Genomic DNA, 19,261 nt, shown 5'->3' on the forward strand with positions numbered 1-19,261 from the left:
TAAGAAATTAATAAAAAGAAGCTTGTGAGAGCTTCGTTAGTCTTCATTGCAGCTTTTGACACGATTGATCATAATCTACTACTGTAAAAACATATGTGTTACGGCTTTACACCCCCTGTTATATCGTAGATCGAGAGTTACCTATTTAACAGATCACAGAGGGTGTTTTTTAATGGAAGCCTCACCAACATAATCCAGGTAGAGTCGAGCATTACCCAGGGAAGTTGTCTAGGACCCTTACTTTTTTCCATTTTTACTGGTGTTAGGTAATAAACTAGTATTAAATAAGTGAAAAACTAAAAGCATTGTAATTGGTGACAAACCATTCAATAAAACCCTAAACCTCAACTAAATCGTGTAATGAATCATTTGGTAAGTTGAGGAGACTAAACTGCTTGGTGTAAGCCTGGATTGTAAACGGTCATGATCAAGACATAATGATGCAACGTTATGGAGAGGTCTGAGGTGGGGAGAGGTCTGTCTGTAATAAAGCGCTGCTCTGCTTTCTTGACATTGTTATCAACAGAACAAGTCCTACAGGCCCTTGTTTTGTTGCACCTTGACTACTGCCCAATCATATGGTCAAGTGTCACAAAGAGGGAGGGACATAGGAATATTACAGTTAAATGTACATGGAGAGCTGACATCAATTACATCCCTGTCAATCTCTCCTGGTTCAAAGTAGAGGAGGGATTGAATGCATTACTACTTGTCTTTGTGAGAGGTATTGATCCCACAATACATGTCACAAGGGGTCTATTCACCGTCCCTAAGTCCAGAACAGACTCCTGGAAGCGCACAGTACTACACAGAGTCATGACTATATGGAACTCTATTCCACATCAAGTAATTCATGCAAGCAGTAAAATCATATTTAAAAAACAGAACAATGCGGACTGTGAAGAGGCACACACAGGCACACACAGGCACACACACACACCCACACACACACACACACACACACCACACACACACACACACACACACACACACACACACACACACACACACACACACTACACACACACACACACACACATTGAAAAATGGTTGCATAGTGGTATTATACATTTTGTATTGTAGATATGCAGTGGTGTAATAATGTTATGTGATGCACTGTTTAAAAAAAAAAATTGTGTGATGTAAGTGAGCTAATGTGTTTGGACCCCAGGAGGAGTAAGCCAGCAGCTAATGGCCAGCAACCCAGGAGGAGTAAGCCATCAGTCCTGTTTGTCGTAGAAATATACTATTTGAATATACTTTTTTTTTTTTACATCACCCACTTCCTGATCACGGCAGAAAACAAACATGGCGGCCACCATGGAGCTGAGATGCTGGGGAGGTGATTGGGGTTTGCCTTCCGTCCACACAGAGTCTCTCATAGTGCTGGTAAATGCGTTCATAAAATACGAAATTATGATATGATCTTTGTGTCACGAATGTTGTACTGCATGGCTACATTTCTCATTGTTTTATCTGACAATCTTCACCCCTGATGATGCAAAACCATCAACAAGACTGAGCTATTTTAGCTAGCTAGCTAACATTAACAAACTGGAAAGTTAGCTAAGTATTAGTGGTAGAATCGATATTTGGTATTTTGTTTTTTCTAATCATCTAGCCTTTTAGAGGCTTTTCAATGAAAACTTGAACCAACTAACAACATGCACTGTTCAGAATTTGTCTAACTGTCTGTAGCTAACTAGCTACAGTAGCTAATAGCTGTCAGATGCCATTCTCATTGCTAACATTTCTTCAAGTTCAAGGTCAGCTCTATCTTGATTTACTACTACTGTCCTCGGTACGACCATTCTCCTGTCTTCTTATGCTTAACTGTGTAGTTATGTATCCCAGTAGTTAATTTGAACATATCCCTATTTTGCTAGGACACTTGCATGATCCCGTTCCCTATAGGCTAGTTGCAGAGACTGTATGAACAATGCAACGAATTTGCACAAGCTCTCATAACAAGGTGACACCGTTCCTGTTGAAAAAGGTGTACAGCTGCCAGATAATTTGCTGGCTGACAGTGTCAACAAAACAATTTGGCAGGATTACTATAAGCCTACATGTTCCCTGCACTTCCTCTGGACTACACTTTTCCTCATAGCTACCTTTCTGGGCTACTCTTTGCCTAGCCATATCTATTGACTAAAAAGACAAGACGTTTAACAATCTAAGTTCTTTGTATGAGATACGAAGAACTCAGATTGTTAAATGTCGTCTCTTTTTAAGTCAATAGACATGGCCTCCCGTTGCCATGTGTGTTATCACTGTCACTTGTCCACTAGGACTGCCATATCTGTATTGTTGTTATTGGTGCTTACCCACCTTGCTGATAGTCTGCTTTTAGAACTGGAGCCAATGCCAAATGATACCTAGTGATATCTTGTAGGGCCGTGACGATACCAGTATAGCCATACTCGTTAGTGCGGTGGAAACAAAACGCGAAGCTTCAGATGCACTTTATTTGGATAGAGCATCTACAGATGGACTATCAACAAACATTCTGTTGATAAGCAACTGACTATCTGTTGATAAGAAACTGCTTGCTGAGGTTAGGGTAAGGTTTATAATAAGGGTACGGGTTAAGGTTAGGGTAAGGCTTATAATAAGGGTTAGAGTTAGGGAAAGGGTTAAGGTTAGGGTAAGGCTTATAATAAGGGTTAAGGTTAGAGTTAGGGAAAGGGTTAAGGTTAATGCTAGGGTTAGTAGATAGTTAGTTGAAATGTTACTGATAGTCCATCTGTAGATGCTCTATTATAGACTATCCAAATAAAGTGTTACTTTAACTTTTGGGGGGAAAACTGCACTAATTCTGCAAACAAACATGTTTAAGTTGTCACCCAGAGTCAAATGTATTTATTTTCTAAGCTATAGCACACAATATTTTACATACAGTTTTTTAAAGGACCAACGAGTTTGGTCTGCTTCGTGGTTTAATTTTTGCCATGGAAAAAAATATTGTGATTCTGGTATCGTCACAGCACTCATATCTTACAGAGCTTAACATGCCATACCCCAGGAAGCGTACTGCTTTGACAACATTGATATGAAAGCCTACATGGTACTCTGACAACATTGATATGAAAGCCTACATGGTACTCTTACAACATTGATATGAAAGCCTACATGGTACTCTTACAACATTGATAGGAAAGCCTACATAGTACTCTGACAACATTGATATGAAAGTTCATAGTACTCTGACAACATTGATAGGAAAGCCTACATAGTACTCTGACAACATTGATAGGAAAGCCTACATAGTACTCTGACAACATTGCTATGAAAGTTCATAGTACTCTGACAGCATTGATATGAAAGCCTACATAGTACTCTGACAGCATTGATATGAAAGCCTACATAGTACTCTAACAACATTGATATGAAAGCCTACATAGTACTCTGACAACATTGATATGAAAGCCTACATAGTACTCTGACAACATTGATATGAAAGCCTACATAGTACTGTGACAACATTGATATGAAAGCCTACATAGTACTCTGATAACATTGATATGAAAGTTCATAGTACTCTGACAGCATTGATATGAAAGTTCATAGTACTCTGACAACATTGATAGGAAAGTTCATAGTACTCTGACAACATTGATAGGAAAGCCTACATAGTATTCTGACAACATTGATAGGAAAGCCTACATAGTACTCTGACAACATTGATTTGAAAGCCTACATAGTACTCTGACAACATTGATATGGAAGCCTACATAGTACTCTGACAACATTGATATGAAAGCCTACATAGTACTCTGATAACATTGATATGAAAGTTCATAGTACTCTGACAGCATTGATATGAAAGTTCATAGTACTCTGACAACATTGATAGGAAAGCCTACATAGTATTCTGACAACATTGATAGGAAAGCCTACATAGTACTCTGACAACATTGATATGAAAGTTCATATTATTCTGACAACATTGATGGAAAGCCTACATAGTACTCTGACAACATTGATATGAAAGTTCATAGTATTCTGACAACATTGATAGGAAAGCCTACATGGTACTCTGACAACATTGATTTGAAAGCCTACATAGTACTCTGACAACATTGATATGAAAGCCTACATAGTACTCTGACAACATTGATATGAAAGCCTTCATAGTACTCTGACAACATTGATATGAAAGTTCATCGTATTCTGACAACATTGATAGGAAAGCCTACATAGTACTCTGACAACATTGATATGAAAGTTCATATTATTCTGACAACATTGATAGGAAAGCCTACATAGTACTCTGACAACATTGATATGAAAGTTCATAGTATTCTGACAACATTGATAGGAAAGCCTACATGGTACTCTGACAACATTTATTGGAAAGCCTACATGGTACTCTGACAACATTGATAGGAAAGCCTACATGGTACTCTGACAACATTGATAGGAAAGCCTACATGGTACTCTGACAACATTGATAGGAAAGCCTACATAGTACTCTGACAACATTTATTGGAAAGCCTACATGGTACTCTGACAACATTTATTGGAAAGCCTACATGGTACTCTGACAACATTGATAGGAAAGCCTACATGGTACTCTGACAACATTGATAGGAAAGCCTACATGGTACTCTGACAACATTGATAGGAAAGCCTACATGGTACTCTGACAACATTTATTGGAAAGCCTACATGGTACTCTGACAACATTGATAGTAAAGCCTACATGGTACTCTGACAACATTTATTGGAAAGCCTACATGATACTCTGACAACATTGATATGAAAGTTCATAGTACTCTGACAACATTGATTGGAAAGCCTACATGGTACTCTGACAACATTGATATGAAAGTTCATAGTACTCTGACAACATTGATTGGAAAGCCTACATGGTACTCTGACAACATTGATATGAAAGTTCATAGTACTCTGACAACATTGATTGGAAAGCCTACATAGTACTCTGACAACATTGATATGAAAGTTCATAGTACTCTGACAACATTGATTGGAAAGCCTACATGGTACTCTGACAACATTGATTGGAAAGCCTACATGGTACTCTGACAACATTAATTGGAAAGCCTACATGGTACTCTGACAACATTGATATGAATTTACCTGGCTAGAGCAAGGAACAGTTCATAACAAATTACTGATAGTCTGCTTCATGTCTTCTACCATTACTCATAGTTATTATTGTTATGTTGGCTTTATAATAAAGTGTTGTTCAGTAAAGTTGTCAAATACTCTTATTTCTTGTCATTCCTCTGAACAACTAACATATCTATGCTCTCTCTCAGGCCTATGCCAAGTTCTCTGGAGCCACGATCACAGTAACTCCCATAGACTGGACGTGGAAGACTTTGACAGGTACTGCTGCTTGGTTTAAAGTCCAAAGAAACAGAATTCAGTTGTTCTTATACAAGTAATAACATGATAATTATGTCATTTCACCATGTAAAAAATATCACTAGGCTACTACAGTAGGTAGGAATAGATACATGACTATCTGATGCAAGACTATCAAATTGACTGCTTACTATACATATTGTTGTCAGTCTGAGGTGTTGTCTCTATGCCTGCTCTACTGTAGTTGTGTAGTCCATGACATATGGATTGTGCAGTAGCACAGGATGAAAGACACACTGTCAAACTCCCCTATAACCAACACTACTGGCCCACTGTTTCCCCTCTATCCAACACTACTGGCCCACTGTTTCCCCTCTATCCAACACTACTGGTCCACTGTTTCCCCTCTATCCAACACTACTGGCCCACTGTTTCCCCTCTATCCAACACTACTGGCCCACTGTTTCCCCTCTATCCAACACTACTGGCCCACTGTTTCCCCTCTATCCAACACTACTGGCACACTGTTTCCCCTCTATCCAACACTACTGGCACACTGTTTCCCCTCTATCCAACACTACTGGCACACTGTTTCCCCTCTATCCAACACTACTGGCCCACTGTTTTCCCTCTATCCAACACTACTGGCCCACTGTTTCCCCTCTATCCAACACTACTGGCACACTGTTTCCCCTCTATCCAACACTACTGGCCCACTGTTTCCCCTCTATCCAACACTACTGGCCCACTGTTTCCCCTCTATCCAACACTACTGGCACACTGTTTCTCCTCTATCCAACACTACAGGCACACTGTTTCCCCTCTATCCAACACTACTGGCCCACTGTTTCCCCTCTATCCAACACTACAGGCACAGTGTTTCCCCTCTATCCAACACTACAGGCACAGTGTTTCCCCTCCATCCAACACTACAGGCACAGTGTTTCCCCTCTATCCAACACTACAGGCACAGTGTTTCCCCTCTATCCAACACTACAGGCACACTGTTTCCCCTCTATCCAACACTACAGGCACAGTGTTTCCCCTCTATCCAACACTACAGGCACAGTGTTTCCCCTATAACCAACACTACTGGCCCACTGTTTCCCCTCTATCCAACACTACAGGCACAGTGTTTCCCCTCTATCCAACACTACAGGCACAGTGTTTCCCCTCTATCCAACACTACAGGCACAGTGTTTCCCCTCTATCCAACACTACATGCACACTGTTTCCCCTCTATCCAACACTACAGGCACAGTGTTTCCCCTCTATCCAACACTACAGGCACACTGTTTCCCCTCTATCCAACACTACAGGCACAGTGTTTCCCCTATAACCAACACTACAGGCACAGTGTTTCCCCTATAACCAACACTAGAGGCACACTGTTTCCCCTCTATCCAACACTACAGGCTCAGTGTTTCCCCTCTATCCAACTCTACAGGCACAGTGTTTCCCCTATAACCAACACTACAAGCACAGTGTTTCCCCTATAACCAACACTACAGGCACAGTGTTTCCCCTATAACCAACACTACAGGCACAGTGTTTCCCCTATAACCAACACTACAGGTACAGTGTTTCCCCTATAACCAACACTACAGGCACAGTGTTTCCCCTATAACCAACACTACAGGCACAGTGTTTCCCCTATAACCAACACTACAGGCACAGTGTTTCCCCTATAACCAACACTACAGGCACAGTGTTTCCCCTATAACCAACACTACTGGCCCGCTGTTTCCCCTCTATCCAACACTACAGGCACAGTGCCAGAGTTGGTCTACCAGGGATCCACAATAACCGAACCTGCTCAGATTCTCAACTTCCTGAGAAAACAGGTAAAGTCTCCTTTCTGCCTTCACCATAAATGACCTTTTTAAGAACTGTATTTGCAGTGCAGTGCTAACAACAAAGCCTGTGTGTTGTCTAGCAGAGGTTTAATGCAGACTATGAGTTGTATTTGCAGTGCAGTGCTAACAACAAAGCCTGTGTGTTGTCTAGCAGAGGTTTAATGCAGACTATGAGTTGTATTTGCAGTGCAGTGCTAACAACAAAGCCTGTGTGTTGTCTAGCAGAGGTTTAATGCAGACTATGAGTTGTCGGCGAGGCAGGGAGCAGACACCATGGCCTACATCGCTCTATTGGAGGAGAAACTACGACCAGCCCTGGTAGGAACAACCTGTGTGTGTAGTTGTGTTGTGTGCTGATTGTTGTGGGTGTGTATGTTGTTTTGCACTTAGACACATTTTGAAAGTCCAGCAGTTTTTTGTTTGTGTACTGAGAGTGTTATGTGCCCTGTATTGTGTACTGTATTCTAAATATGTATTCTGTGTGTGTGTGTGTGTGTGTGTGTTGTCCTGTAGCTACACACATTCTGGGTGGATGCTGAGAACTATGCTAATCTGACTCGGCCGTGGTTCGCTTCCCGCTCTCCCTTTCCCCTCAACTTCCTGGTCCCTGGTCGCCATGCCAACACAGCCCTGTCCCGGATCCTGCTGACCAAGGGAGAGTCTCCTCTACACACTATCACTGAGGTGGAGGGAAAGGTAGGACAGATCTCTCTACACACCATCACTGAGATGGAGGGAAAGGTAGGACAGATCTCTCTACACACCATCACTGAGATGGAGGGAAAGGTAGGACAGATTCCCTCTACACACCATGGAGGGAAAGGTAGGACAGATCCCTCTACACACCATCACTGAGGTGGAGGGAAAGGTGGGACAGATTCCCTCTTCACACCATCACTGAGGTAGAGGGAAATGTAGGACAGATCCCTCTACACACCATCACTGAGGTGGAGGGAAAGGTAGGACAGATCCCTCTACACACCATCACTGAGGTGGAGGGAAAGGTAGGACAGATCCCTCTACACACCATCACTGAGGTGGAGGGAAAGGTAGGACAGATCCCTCTACACACCATCACTGAGGTGGAGGGAAAGGAAGGACAGATCCCTCTACACACCATCACTGAGGTGGAGGGAAAGGTAGGACAGATCCCTCTACACACCATCACTGAGGTGGAGGGAAAGGTAGGACAGATCCCTCTACACACCATCACTGAGGTGGAGGGAAAGGTAGGACAGATCCCTCTACACACCATCACTGAGATGGAGGGAAAGGTAGGACAGATCCCCTCTACACACCATGGAGGGAAAGGTAGGACAGATCCCTCTACACACCATCACTGAGGTGGAGGGAAAGGTAGGACAGATCCCTCTACACACCATCTCTGAGGTGGAGGGAAAGGTAGGACAGATCCCTCTACACACCATCACTGAGGTGGAGGGAAAGGTAGGACAGATCCCTCTACACACCATCACTGAGGTGGAGGGAAAGGTAGGACAGATCCCTCTACACACCATCACTGAGGTGGAGGGAAAGGTAGGACAGATCCCTCTACACACCATCACTGAGGTGGAGGGAAAGGTAGGACAGATCCCCTCTACACACCATGGAGGGAAAGGTAGGACAGATCCCTCTACACACCATCACTGAGGTAGAGGGAAATGTAGGACAGATCCCTCTACACACCATCACTGAGGTGGAGGGAAAGGTAGGACAGATTCCCTCTTCACACCATCACTGAGGTAGAGGGAAAGGTAGGACAGATCCCTCTACACACCATCACTGAGGTGGAGGGAAAGGTAGGACAGATCCCCTCTACACACCATGGAGGGAAAGGTAGGACAGATCCCTCTACACACCATCACTGAGGTGGAGGGAAAGGTAGGACAGATCCCTCTACACACCATCACTGAGGTGGAGGGAAAGGTAGGACAGATCCCCTCTACACACCATGGAGGGAAAGGTAGGACAGATCCCTCTACACACCATCACTGAGGTAGAGGGAAATGTAGGACAGATCCCTCTACACACCATCACTGAGGTGGAGGGAAAGGTAGGACAGATTCCCTCTTCACACCATCACTGAGGTAGAGGGAAATGTAGGACAGATCCCTCTACACACCATCACTGAGGTGGAGGGAAAGGTAGGACAGATCCCTCTACACACCATCAGTGAGGTAGAGGGAAAGGTAGGACAGATCCCTCTACACACCATCACTGAGATGGAGGGAAAGGTAGGACAGATCCCTCTACACACCATCACTGAGGTGGAGGGAAAGGTAGGACAGATCCCTCTACACACTATCACTGAGGTGGAGGGAAAGGTAGGACAGATCCCTCTACACACCATCACTGAGGTGGAGGGTAAGGTAGGACAGATCCCTCTACACACCATCACTGAGGTGGAGGGTAAGGTAGGACAGATCCCTCTACACCATCACTGAGGTGGAGGGAAAGGTAGGACAGATCCCTCTACACACCATCACTGAGGTGGAGGGAAAGGTAGGACAGATCCCCTCTACACACCATGGAGGGAAATGTAGGACAGATCCCTCTACACACCATCACTGAGGTGGAGGGAAAGGTAGGACAGATCCCTCTACACACCATCACTGAGGTGGAGGGAAAGGTAGGACAGATCCCTCTACACACCATCACTGAGGTGGAGGGAAAGGAAGGACAGATCCCTCTACACACCATCACTGAGGTGGAGGGAAAGGTAGGACAGATCCCTCTACACACCATCACTGAGGTGGAGGGAAAGGTAGGACAGATCCCCTCTACACACCATCACTGAGGTGGAGGGAAAGGTAGGACAGATCCCTCTACACACCATCACTGAGGTGGAGGGAAAGGAAGGACAGATCCCTCTACACACCATCACTGAGGTGGAGGGAAAGGTAGGACAGATCCCTCTACACACCATCACTGAGATGGAGGGAAAGGTAGGACAGATCCCTCTACACACCATCACTGAGGTGGAGGGAAAGGTAGGACAGATCCCTCTACACACCATCACTGAGGTGGAGGGAAAGGTAGGACAGATCCCTCTACATACCATCACTGAGGTGGAGGGAAAGGTAGGACAGATCCCCTCTACACACCATGGAGGGAAAGGTAGGACAGATCCCTCTACACACCATCACTGAGGTGGAGGGAAAGGTAGGACAGATCCCTCTACACACCATCACTGAGGTGGAGGGAAAGGTAGGACAGATCCCTCTACACACCATCACTGAGATGGAGGGAAAGGTAGGACAGATCCCTCTACACACCATCACTGAGGTGGAGGAACAGGTAGGACAGATCCCCTCTACACACCATGGAGGGAAAGGTAGGACAGATCCTCTCTACACACCATGGAGGGAAAGGTAGGACAGATCCCTCTACACACCATGGAGGGAAAGGTAGGACAGATCCCCTCTACACACCATGGAGGGAAAGGTAGGACAGATCCCCTCTACACACCATGGAGGGAAAGGTAGGACAGGAACATACACTGTGGGGACTACTTGATACCAAATGATATCCCGACCCTGCATTCTAAGTAAATTCACCTTTCCCTGTCCCCTCTCTCGTCAGATTTACAGTGAAGCTAAGGAGTGTCTGAATCTGCTTTCCCACAGATTGGGGATGGCCTACTACTTCTTTGGGAACACGTGAGTTCTTGTGTAATTTGGTCAGATGCTAGATTAGGCTGGGTGTGATTATATTATGTGTGGTGTATTAATGTAGCTGTCTTTCTCTGTGGCCCAGGCCATGCAGTCTGGATGCGTTTGTGTTTGGCTTTGTAGCTCCCCTCCACAAGGCCAGCCTACCCAGCAGCCCTCTGCAGAGCCACCTCAGACAGCTGGACAACCTCCAGCGCTTCTGTGACCACATACTCAACGCTCACTTCAGCAGTCATCCCGGTGAGACCAGCGCTCTATTGTGTGTGTGTGTGTGTGTGTGTGTGTGTGTGTGTCAGTTTATACATTGATGATTACTTCAGGGTCCAGGGTATTGAGTAAGGGTTACAAAGATCCTGCTGTGTTTTTAATAGAACGTGTCAGTGAAAATCTGGTGAACTTCAGGTCCTGCAAAGCCTTTTCTAAACACAGGACGTACAACTTTTGCCAAGTTGTCATTTGCAGCAGGAGCAATACCTAACCGTCTGTGTATGTGCCTGTGTCGGTGCGAACACGGTTTATTGCTTCTTTTGTCTGGGCTGTGATGGAGAACTTCTGCTGCGTTCTGGCAATATCTCTCTCTGCTCTCTGTATCTGGGCTTTCTTAGTATAATGGGCTCTCTCTCTCCCCTTGTTCCTGTTCCTGCTCCACCCACTCTCTCTCTCTCTCTCCAGGGTCTCCCCAGCCGGTTCAGGAGACGGTGGATGCCAACCTGCAGAAACTCACTCAGCTTGTAAACAAAGAGTCCAACCTCATAGAGAAGGTCCTGCTGCTCTCGTCTCCGTGTGTATTTGCGTGTGTTGTGTTAGTCATTGGAGTATATTGTGAGCATTAGTTAGACACTTTTTTGTTGTTGTACGTACAGTGCCTTGCGAAAGTATTCGGCCACCTTGAACTTTGCGACCTTTTGCCACATTTCAGTCTTCAAACATAAAGATATACAACTGTATTTTTTGGTGCAGAATCAACAACAAGTGGGACACAATCATTTCAAACTTTTTTATCAAATCAAAAACTGAAAAATTGGGCGTGCAGAATTATTCAGCCCCCTTAAGTTAATACTTTGTAGCGCCACCTTTTGCTGCGATTACAGCTGTAAGTCGCTTGGGGTATGTCTCTATCAGTTTTGCACATCGAGCCTGAAATGTGGCAAAAGGTCGCAAAGTTCAAGGGGGCCGAATGCTTTCGCAAGGCACTGCATACCAAGATTAGTTCACTTCTTCTGTTTGTGTGTGCACGCTCGCATGTATGTGCGTCCGTGAGTGCGTGTGTGTGTTTATATTGTGGTTAGTAACTGTGTTATACAGTGCCTTCGGAAAGTATTCACACCTCTTGTTATTTTCCTCATTTTGTTGTGTTGAAAAGTTGGATGAAAAAGAGTTGAATTGTCATTTTTGGTCAACGATCTACACAAAATATTCTAATGTCAAAGTGGAGGAAAAATTGTAACATTTAATGAAAAATAAAACACTAATCTTGATTAGATAAGTATTCACCCCCCTGAGACAATACGTGTGAGATACACCTTTGGCAGCGATTACAGCTGTCTGTAAGAGTCTTTCTGGGTAAGTCTCTAAGAGCTTTGCACATCTGGATTGTACAATATTTGCCCATTACTCTTTTTCAAATTCTTCAAGTTCTGTCAAGTAGGTTGTTGATCATTGGTAGAGCGCCATTTTAAAGTCTTGCCATAGATTTCAAGACGATTTAAGTCAAAATTCTAACGTTCAATGTCGTCTTTGTAAGCAACTCCAGTGTAGATGTGGCCTTGCGTTTTAGGTTATTGTCCTGCTGAAAGGTGAATTTGTCTCCCAGTGTCTGTTGGAAAGCAGAAAACCAGGTTTCCTCTAGGATTTTGCCTGTGCTTAGCTGTATTCCGTTTCTTTTTATCCTAAAATGTTTTATCCCTAGTCCTTGCCGATGACAAGCATACCCATTACATGATGCAGCCACCTCCATGCTTGAAAATATGAAGAGTGGTACTTGGTGATGTGTTGTGTTGGATTTGCCCCAAACATATTCATGACATTATATATAATATATTTTTGGGAGTATTACTTAAGTAGGGGCGGCAGGTAGCCTAGTGGTTAGAGCGTTGGGCCAGTAACCGAAAGGTTGCTAGATCGAATCCCTGAGCTGACAGTAACCGTCGTTCTGCCCCTGAGCAAGACTGTTCCTAGGCCGTCGTTGTAAATAAGAATTTGTTCTTAACTGACTTGCCTAGTTAAATAAAGGTTCAATTTATTAAAAAAGTGGGCCTCCCGGGTGGCGCAGTGGCTAAGGGCACTGCACTGCAGCGCCAGCTCTGCCACCAGAGACCCTGGGTTCGCGCCCTGGCTAGCTTCCGGGTTGGATGCGCGCTGTGTTAAGAAGCAGTGCGGCTTGGTTGGGTTGTGTATCGGAGGATGCATGACCTTCAACCTTTGTCTCTCCTGAGCCCGTACGGGAGTTGTAGCGATGAGACAAGATAGTAGCTACTAAACAATTGGATACCACGAAATTGGTTCGTGGTATCCAATTTTAAGATTTTTTTTTTTTTTAAGTGCCTTGTTGCAAACAGGAAGTATGTTTTGGAATATTTTTATTCTGTGCAGGCAGGCTTCCTTCTTTCCACTCTGTCATTTAGGTTAGTATTTGGTGAGTAACTAAAATGTTGTTGATCCATCCTCAGTTCTCATATCACAACCATTAAACTCGGTAACTGTTTTAAAATCCTCATTGTCCTCATGGTGAAATCCCTGAGCAGTTTCCTTCCTCTCCAACAACTGAGTTAGGAAGGAGCCATCTTTGTAGTATTTGGCTGTATTGATACACCATCCGAAGCGTTGTTAATATGCTCAAAGGGATATTTAGGGTTTGCGTTTGTATTTTTACACATCTACCAGTTGGTGCCCTTCTTTGCGAGGCCTTGAGAAACCCTGGTGTAGTTGAATCTGTTCTTGAAATTCAGTACTCGACTGAGGGACCTTACAGATAATTGGGGTAGTCTTTCCAAAAAATGTATGTGATTTGTTAGCACAGTTTTACTCCTGAACATATTTAGGCTTCCCATAACAAAGGGGTTGAATACTTATTGACTCAAGACATCTCAGCTTTTCATTTTTTATTATTTTTTTTACATTATGGGGTATTATTGTGTGTAGGTCAGTGACACACAATCTCAATGTATGGTTACTGACTGTGTGTGTTCTCCTGCAGATGGATGACAACCTGAGGAGCAGCCCTCAGCACAAACCCCTCAGAGCAGACCCCAGACCCAGCTTGGGCAACGACAAGAGCTCTACCCCTGCCTAACCCCTCACCTCTAGCCCTCGACCTCTCACCCCCGACCAGCCTGGTGGATGGGAGGGGTGCTGTATTATACTAAACCTGGTTCTGTAAATGCCCTAGCCTGAGTGCCAGTCTGTTTGTACTAGCATGCCAACTCTTTCTTACTCATTGACAAGCAATGGAGTTGGCAAGAGCACAAACAGATCTGGGATCAGGCTACAAATACCCTAGGTTATCCTTTAAATTATGCATTTGATTGTTTTAGACAGTTTATGCCTTGCAAGTGTAATGAAAACTGCCCTGAATGGAAACTATCAATGAAGAAAAAGAATGGCAGAATTGTGGACTATTTAGAGATGATGATGTCTGTAAAATAGATATGGTTTCATGAAATGAGGGAGAAGTGCACGGCAAAATGGAAAGGTTTTAGTGGTTCAGAGCGGAATGCTGAGGACTGCTACCAAATAAGAAGCCTTTAAACATTGAAAGGCAAGAGGCAGGAAATGAGAAGGCCAGTTGGGTTAAAACGCTCTGAGAGAGAGGTACTGCCTTTCTACTGACCTGCTGTAAGATAGGGAAAACCTTTTCTAACAGATTCTAAAGGGTTTAAATGACTGAGGCCCCAATTCATTCCACCCTGCATTGTAGTATGTAATAAACACAGGAACATGTGAACATGTTTTCTTTCCTGTGGTCGGGTAATATCCAAATGCAAAACTCCTCCCACAGGTACATGTACTGTAGATGCTCTCAGGTTTCAGAAATAAGTTGTGTTCATGGGCAGTGGTCGTGTAAACAAGGTTACTGCATAAACACTAATATGGCAGGTTTGCTGGAATTTATTCATAGATAAGGGCTAAGTCTATGCTAAATATACAAGGCAGTTATTCTTTAGCTCTGTGGTATAATGGGAAATAAAATGTATGGGTCACTTAATCTACATGTTTGTAATGAACAGTACAGGTTGAATTGATGCATCATTTTGAGAGATTCTGGTGTAAATGAGGTCATTACTGACAGGCAGGCACTGACACTGGTCTACTTGTGTTTTGAAACGTCATAGCTACTGTAGTTGCTGTTGCACAGTTCTAAATGATCAGAATTATGCTCTTTCCTCACCTGAGGACTGACTCGACCGTTTCTCTGCTGAGACTCGACGCTCGCCCCAAATGGCACCATATTCCCTATATGGTGGGCTACTTTTGACCAGAGCGCTATGGGCCCTGGTGAAAAGCAGTGCACGATAAAGGGACTACAGTGCCTGAAACAGGTTTTCCTCTAGGATTTTGCCAGTGCAAAGCTGTATTTCTAGCTGTCTGTGGTGGTTCCATCCAGACCTGATGTATCTATGTACATAATCATTAAATGTTAGTATTACTTTATGAGGGCATGTGCTGTACAGCTGTCTAGTTTCAGTTCATTTGTGTTCATATTGAATGGGGGGGATGTTTAATGCAATGTAGATTATTTTGTTTGTTAGAATGTCACTTATTTTACCGAGGGAGATGTCTAAGCCTAAAGTTTTCCCTTTAACAAATAGATCATCTTTACAACTTGTTTAAGGTAGCTCTGTAAATAGACTTTAAGTATATATGTACAGTATGTATGCTATCATATCGCTGTCGAAGTTAGCTCGTTTAATTAGCTATAGTCCTGCCTCTTCATTAACAGATCGAGTCGTTGTGATCGTAACGCTGTATCATTGTAAATACATTTAAATACTAATCCAATGCATTTCATTCGGTATTGTGTCTTTATAACGGTGCTGCTTAGATGAATGCGGTTCAACTCTCCTCGTGTGTTTTCTTTCTTTAGCTAAGACTGAAGTGAGTTATTGATTCTACAGTTGGGCTTCATTTATAAGGCATACGTGTTTTAGATTATTGTTCAGCAGTATCAAAAAGCACTACGTTTGTATATTGCCCTACAAAACGCAGTACCTATGTTTGTTTGTTTTTTACTGCAAAATCTGACTTCAAAGTCTTTTTATGTAAAAGACAGCCATTTCTGATATATTCTGATCAAAAGATCAAAGATTTTTGACCAAATTCGTAGTTATTGCGTTTTGCCTTTGTAGGCCAGGCAGTATATTGTGAGGTATTTTACTTCTGATATCAAATCCATCAAGTCTGATCTCAAACACAAACAAAAAAGGTGTAATGGATTCTGACTCAAAAGATGTTGCATATTTTCTCTTTTGACCTCGAATTTGCCCCATGTTGTGGAGTTGTTTTTGTAAAGATGTGTTTTGTTGATCATGATTTTGTCTATATTAGTCATGCTGTGCCTACATCACCATCGCCTTGTCTGTTATGAGCAGGTCCATCTATTTGGGAACCTGCCTTGCATTAGACAATGATGGAGAACTCTGCTAACATACTGTACGCCATCTCTGCCTGCAGATGTCAGAAGTATGTCATTACTGCATGTTTGAAGTATGTCATTTGTCTCCCACTGACATCCAGAGACATATATTTGTATGACTCTGGTGACATCCAGGCATCAGCTACTGTAATAGTGGCTCTATTCACCTGAATGTTCCATGTTGTTTCCTGTGCTTTGCCTTTGATGTTGTTTACTTCCTTTGTTGACAGGATTAACAGGGACTGTTCAGTGCTTAAAGGGAATGTATCCATGTAGTGAATATTCCCTTTAAGCAATTAATATTATTCACTTCATGGATACATTCCCTTTAAGCGCTATGGAATTAGTTACAACTTTATTCATTGTTTTGGTTTGTGTAAGAAAGAGAAGAAAGGTTGAAATACATGTATAGGAGAAAGGGAGACAGTGTTAGGAAGGACTGGTACTGTGTGTCTTGATAAGACTGCAGAAGCGATTGTATAGCTGTAAACTACTGTAACCAACTTTCTCAGATTAAACTCATGTTTGGAATTGTAATAACACTATTGTCACTTTTATCCAAGTTCAGAAAGTCACAGTTAGGATTTGGCCCATTGTCCTTAGCTGGTCAATACTTGAAGTTCAAACAACTTTAGTAAATTCATTCTCCTGAGGTTTTGTGATGGGATGAAAAACAGAGTTTTAACCATGATATTGCCATTGTAATATCATATTCCTGGTTCATTCTTTGTGCATGGTTGCAAATGAATGCTTTCATTTCAATTTAATAAAAGTATAACCTAACCACCTATTTAATTTGAGTCTATTGTAAAATGAAGAACAACCTAATTTACAAAATTGCCAATTTTCTCTTCTCTTCCCTGCCTCTCCCATTCACTCTCACTCTCTCTCTCCTCTGGTTGTGTTGTGGCTGGGTAGGTAAATCTCCTCTTTGTTTTGTTTTGGCAATCAGCCTGGAAAATAAAAGTGATTAAACCAATGGGAAATGATGCAAAGCCCTGACCTCAGAAATAACCCTATTTGTCTGTCATTAAAACTGATAGACTTTACTAGCCTGCTGCCTGTGTGTTTCTGCTCTAGCCTGGTGCCTGTGTGTTTCTGCTCTAGCCTGCTGCCTGTGTGTTTCTGCTCTAGCCTGCTGCCTGTGTGTTTCTGCTCTAGCCCGGTGCCCGTGTGTTTCTGCTCTAGCCTGGTGCCTGTGTGTTTCTGCTCTAGCCTGGTGCCCGTGTGTTTCTGCTCTAGCCGGTGCCTGTGTGTTTCTGCTCTAGCCTGCTGCCCGTGTGTTTCTGCTTTAGCCCGGTGCCCGTGTGTTTCTGCTCTAGCCGGTGCCTGTGTGTTTCTGCTCTAGCCTGGTGCCCGTGTGTTTCTGCTCTAGCCGGTGCCTGTGTGTTTCTGCTCTAGCCTGCTGCCCGTGTGTTTCTGCTTTAGCCCGGTGCCCGTGTGTTTCTGCTCTAGCCCGGTGCCCGTGTGTTTCTGCTCTAGCCGGTGCCTGTGTGTTTCTGCTCTAGCCCGGTGCCTGTGTGTTTCTGCTCTAGCCCGGTGCCCGTGTGTTTCTGCTCTAGCCGGTGCCTGTGTGTTTCTGCTCTAGCCCGGTGCCTGTGTGTTTCTGCTCTAGCCGGTGCCCGTGTGTATCTGCTCTAGCCGGTGCCCGTGTGTTTCTGCTCTAGCCCGGTGCCTGTGTGTTTCTGCTCTAGCCCGGTCCCTGTGTGTTTCTGCTCTAGCCCGGTGCCTGTGTGTTTCTGCTCTAGCCCGGTGCCTGTGTGTTTCTGCTCTAGCCCGGTGCCTGTGTGTTTCTGCTCAAGCCGGTGCCTGTGTGTTTCTGCTCTAGCCGGTGCCTGTGTGTTTCTGCTCTAGCCCGGTGCCTGTGTGTTTCTGCTCTAGCCCGGTGCCTGTGTGTTTCTGCTCTAGCCCGGTCCCTGTGTGTTTCTGCTCTAGCCCGGTGCCCGTGTGTTTCTGCTCTAGCCCGGTGCCTGTGTGTTTCTGCTCTAGCCCGGTGCCTGTGTGTTTCTGCTCTAGCCCGGTGCCTGTGTGTTTCTGCTCTAGCCCGGTCCCTGTGTGTTTCTGCTCTAGCCCGGTGCCTGTGTGTTTCTGCTCTAGCCCGGTGCCTGTGTGTTTCTGCTCTAGCCCGGTGCCTGTGTGTTTCTGCTCTAGCCCGGTGCCTGTGTGTTTCTGCTCTAGCCCGGTGTCTGTGTGTTTCTGCTTTAGCCTTCCACATGGAAGCCATTAAGTGTTTTCTGACCAGCCACACGTTTCACTTCTGCACATGCACCATGAAATTTCTAATTTCTCCTTACCTCTCTCCCTTCTTTTATGAAGGGAAGTATCAAAGGACAGTCAGAGGTGGTGCGGAGCCTGGAAAAGAGTCATGTAATTATGTTGGGAGTGAGATAATATATTTCCTTTGGAAAAAGAGAAGGCCTCAGCATAGTTCTGAGATTAGGTTTTAGATCAGGCCAGCTCTGCTAATAGTTGTTTATTAGAACATTTAAAGATGTTAAATACCAAGTATCAATGCTTACAGCCTAAAGTGGATCTAAAACCTTTTCTCTAACTTTTCCAACAAGCAATAAAACTATCAGTAGCCTGGGTGTCATTTTGTGTCTGTTTTAGCCAACTATAGCCATCAAATCTGGATATTCTTGAGAAAGGCTCAAGTTGATATGTGAAGAATAAAAAATGAACTCCACTATTCTTGCCTTTTCTAAAGTACGTTCTCTGTGTGTGTGTGTCTGTCTGTTCATCCGAGCCAGAAGGTATCAGGAGGCATC

General features: G+C 43.8%; 1 protein-coding gene across 4 annotated transcripts; it reads left to right on the forward strand.

Moving 5' to 3' along the window:
• Positions 1 to 1,183: 1,183 nt before the first annotated feature.
• On the forward strand, positions 1,184 to 17,276 carry mtx3 (metaxin 3). Of its 4 annotated transcripts, none has more exons than XM_090237697.1 (9): positions 1,184 to 1,389; positions 5,286 to 5,355; positions 7,102 to 7,178; positions 7,416 to 7,508; positions 7,704 to 7,886; positions 10,773 to 10,849; positions 10,947 to 11,101; positions 11,534 to 11,622; positions 14,058 to 17,276. In XM_090237697.1, the coding sequence occupies exons 1-9, from the start codon at positions 1,309 to 1,311 to the stop codon at positions 14,151 to 14,153; spliced, it is 921 nt and encodes a 306-aa protein (XP_090093823.1). In that variant the 5' UTR covers positions 1,184 to 1,308; the 3' UTR covers positions 14,154 to 17,276. The 4 variants fall into 4 exon arrangements, with proteins under 4 accessions (XP_090093823.1, XP_090093824.1, XP_090093822.1 ...); XM_090237698.1 differs by having other exon boundaries at positions 1,206 to 1,389; positions 7,413 to 7,508; positions 11,534 to 11,642; XM_090237696.1 differs by having other exon boundaries at positions 1,206 to 1,389; positions 7,413 to 7,508.
• The last annotated feature ends 1,985 nt before the right edge of the window (positions 17,277 to 19,261 follow it).

Source organism: Oncorhynchus mykiss, chromosome 6 (genome assembly GCF_057628025.1).
Source record: "Oncorhynchus mykiss isolate SJ-2025 chromosome 6, ASM5762802v1, whole genome shotgun sequence".
Lineage (NCBI taxonomy): Eukaryota > Metazoa > Chordata > Actinopteri > Salmoniformes > Salmonidae > Oncorhynchus > Oncorhynchus mykiss.

Coding starts and splice junctions, on each gene's coding strand:
- mtx3 (XM_090237696.1), top strand. CDS start 1,309: ATGGCGGCCACCATGGAGCTGAGATGCTGGGGAGGTGATTGGGGTTTG. Junction 7,509..7,703: donor AGAAACTACGACCAGCCCTG/GTAGGAACAACC, acceptor GTTGTCCTGTAG/CTACACACATTCTGGGTGGA. Junction 11,102..11,533: donor TCACTTCAGCAGTCATCCCG/GTGAGACCAGCG, acceptor CTCTCTCTCCAG/GGTCTCCCCAGCCGGTTCAG.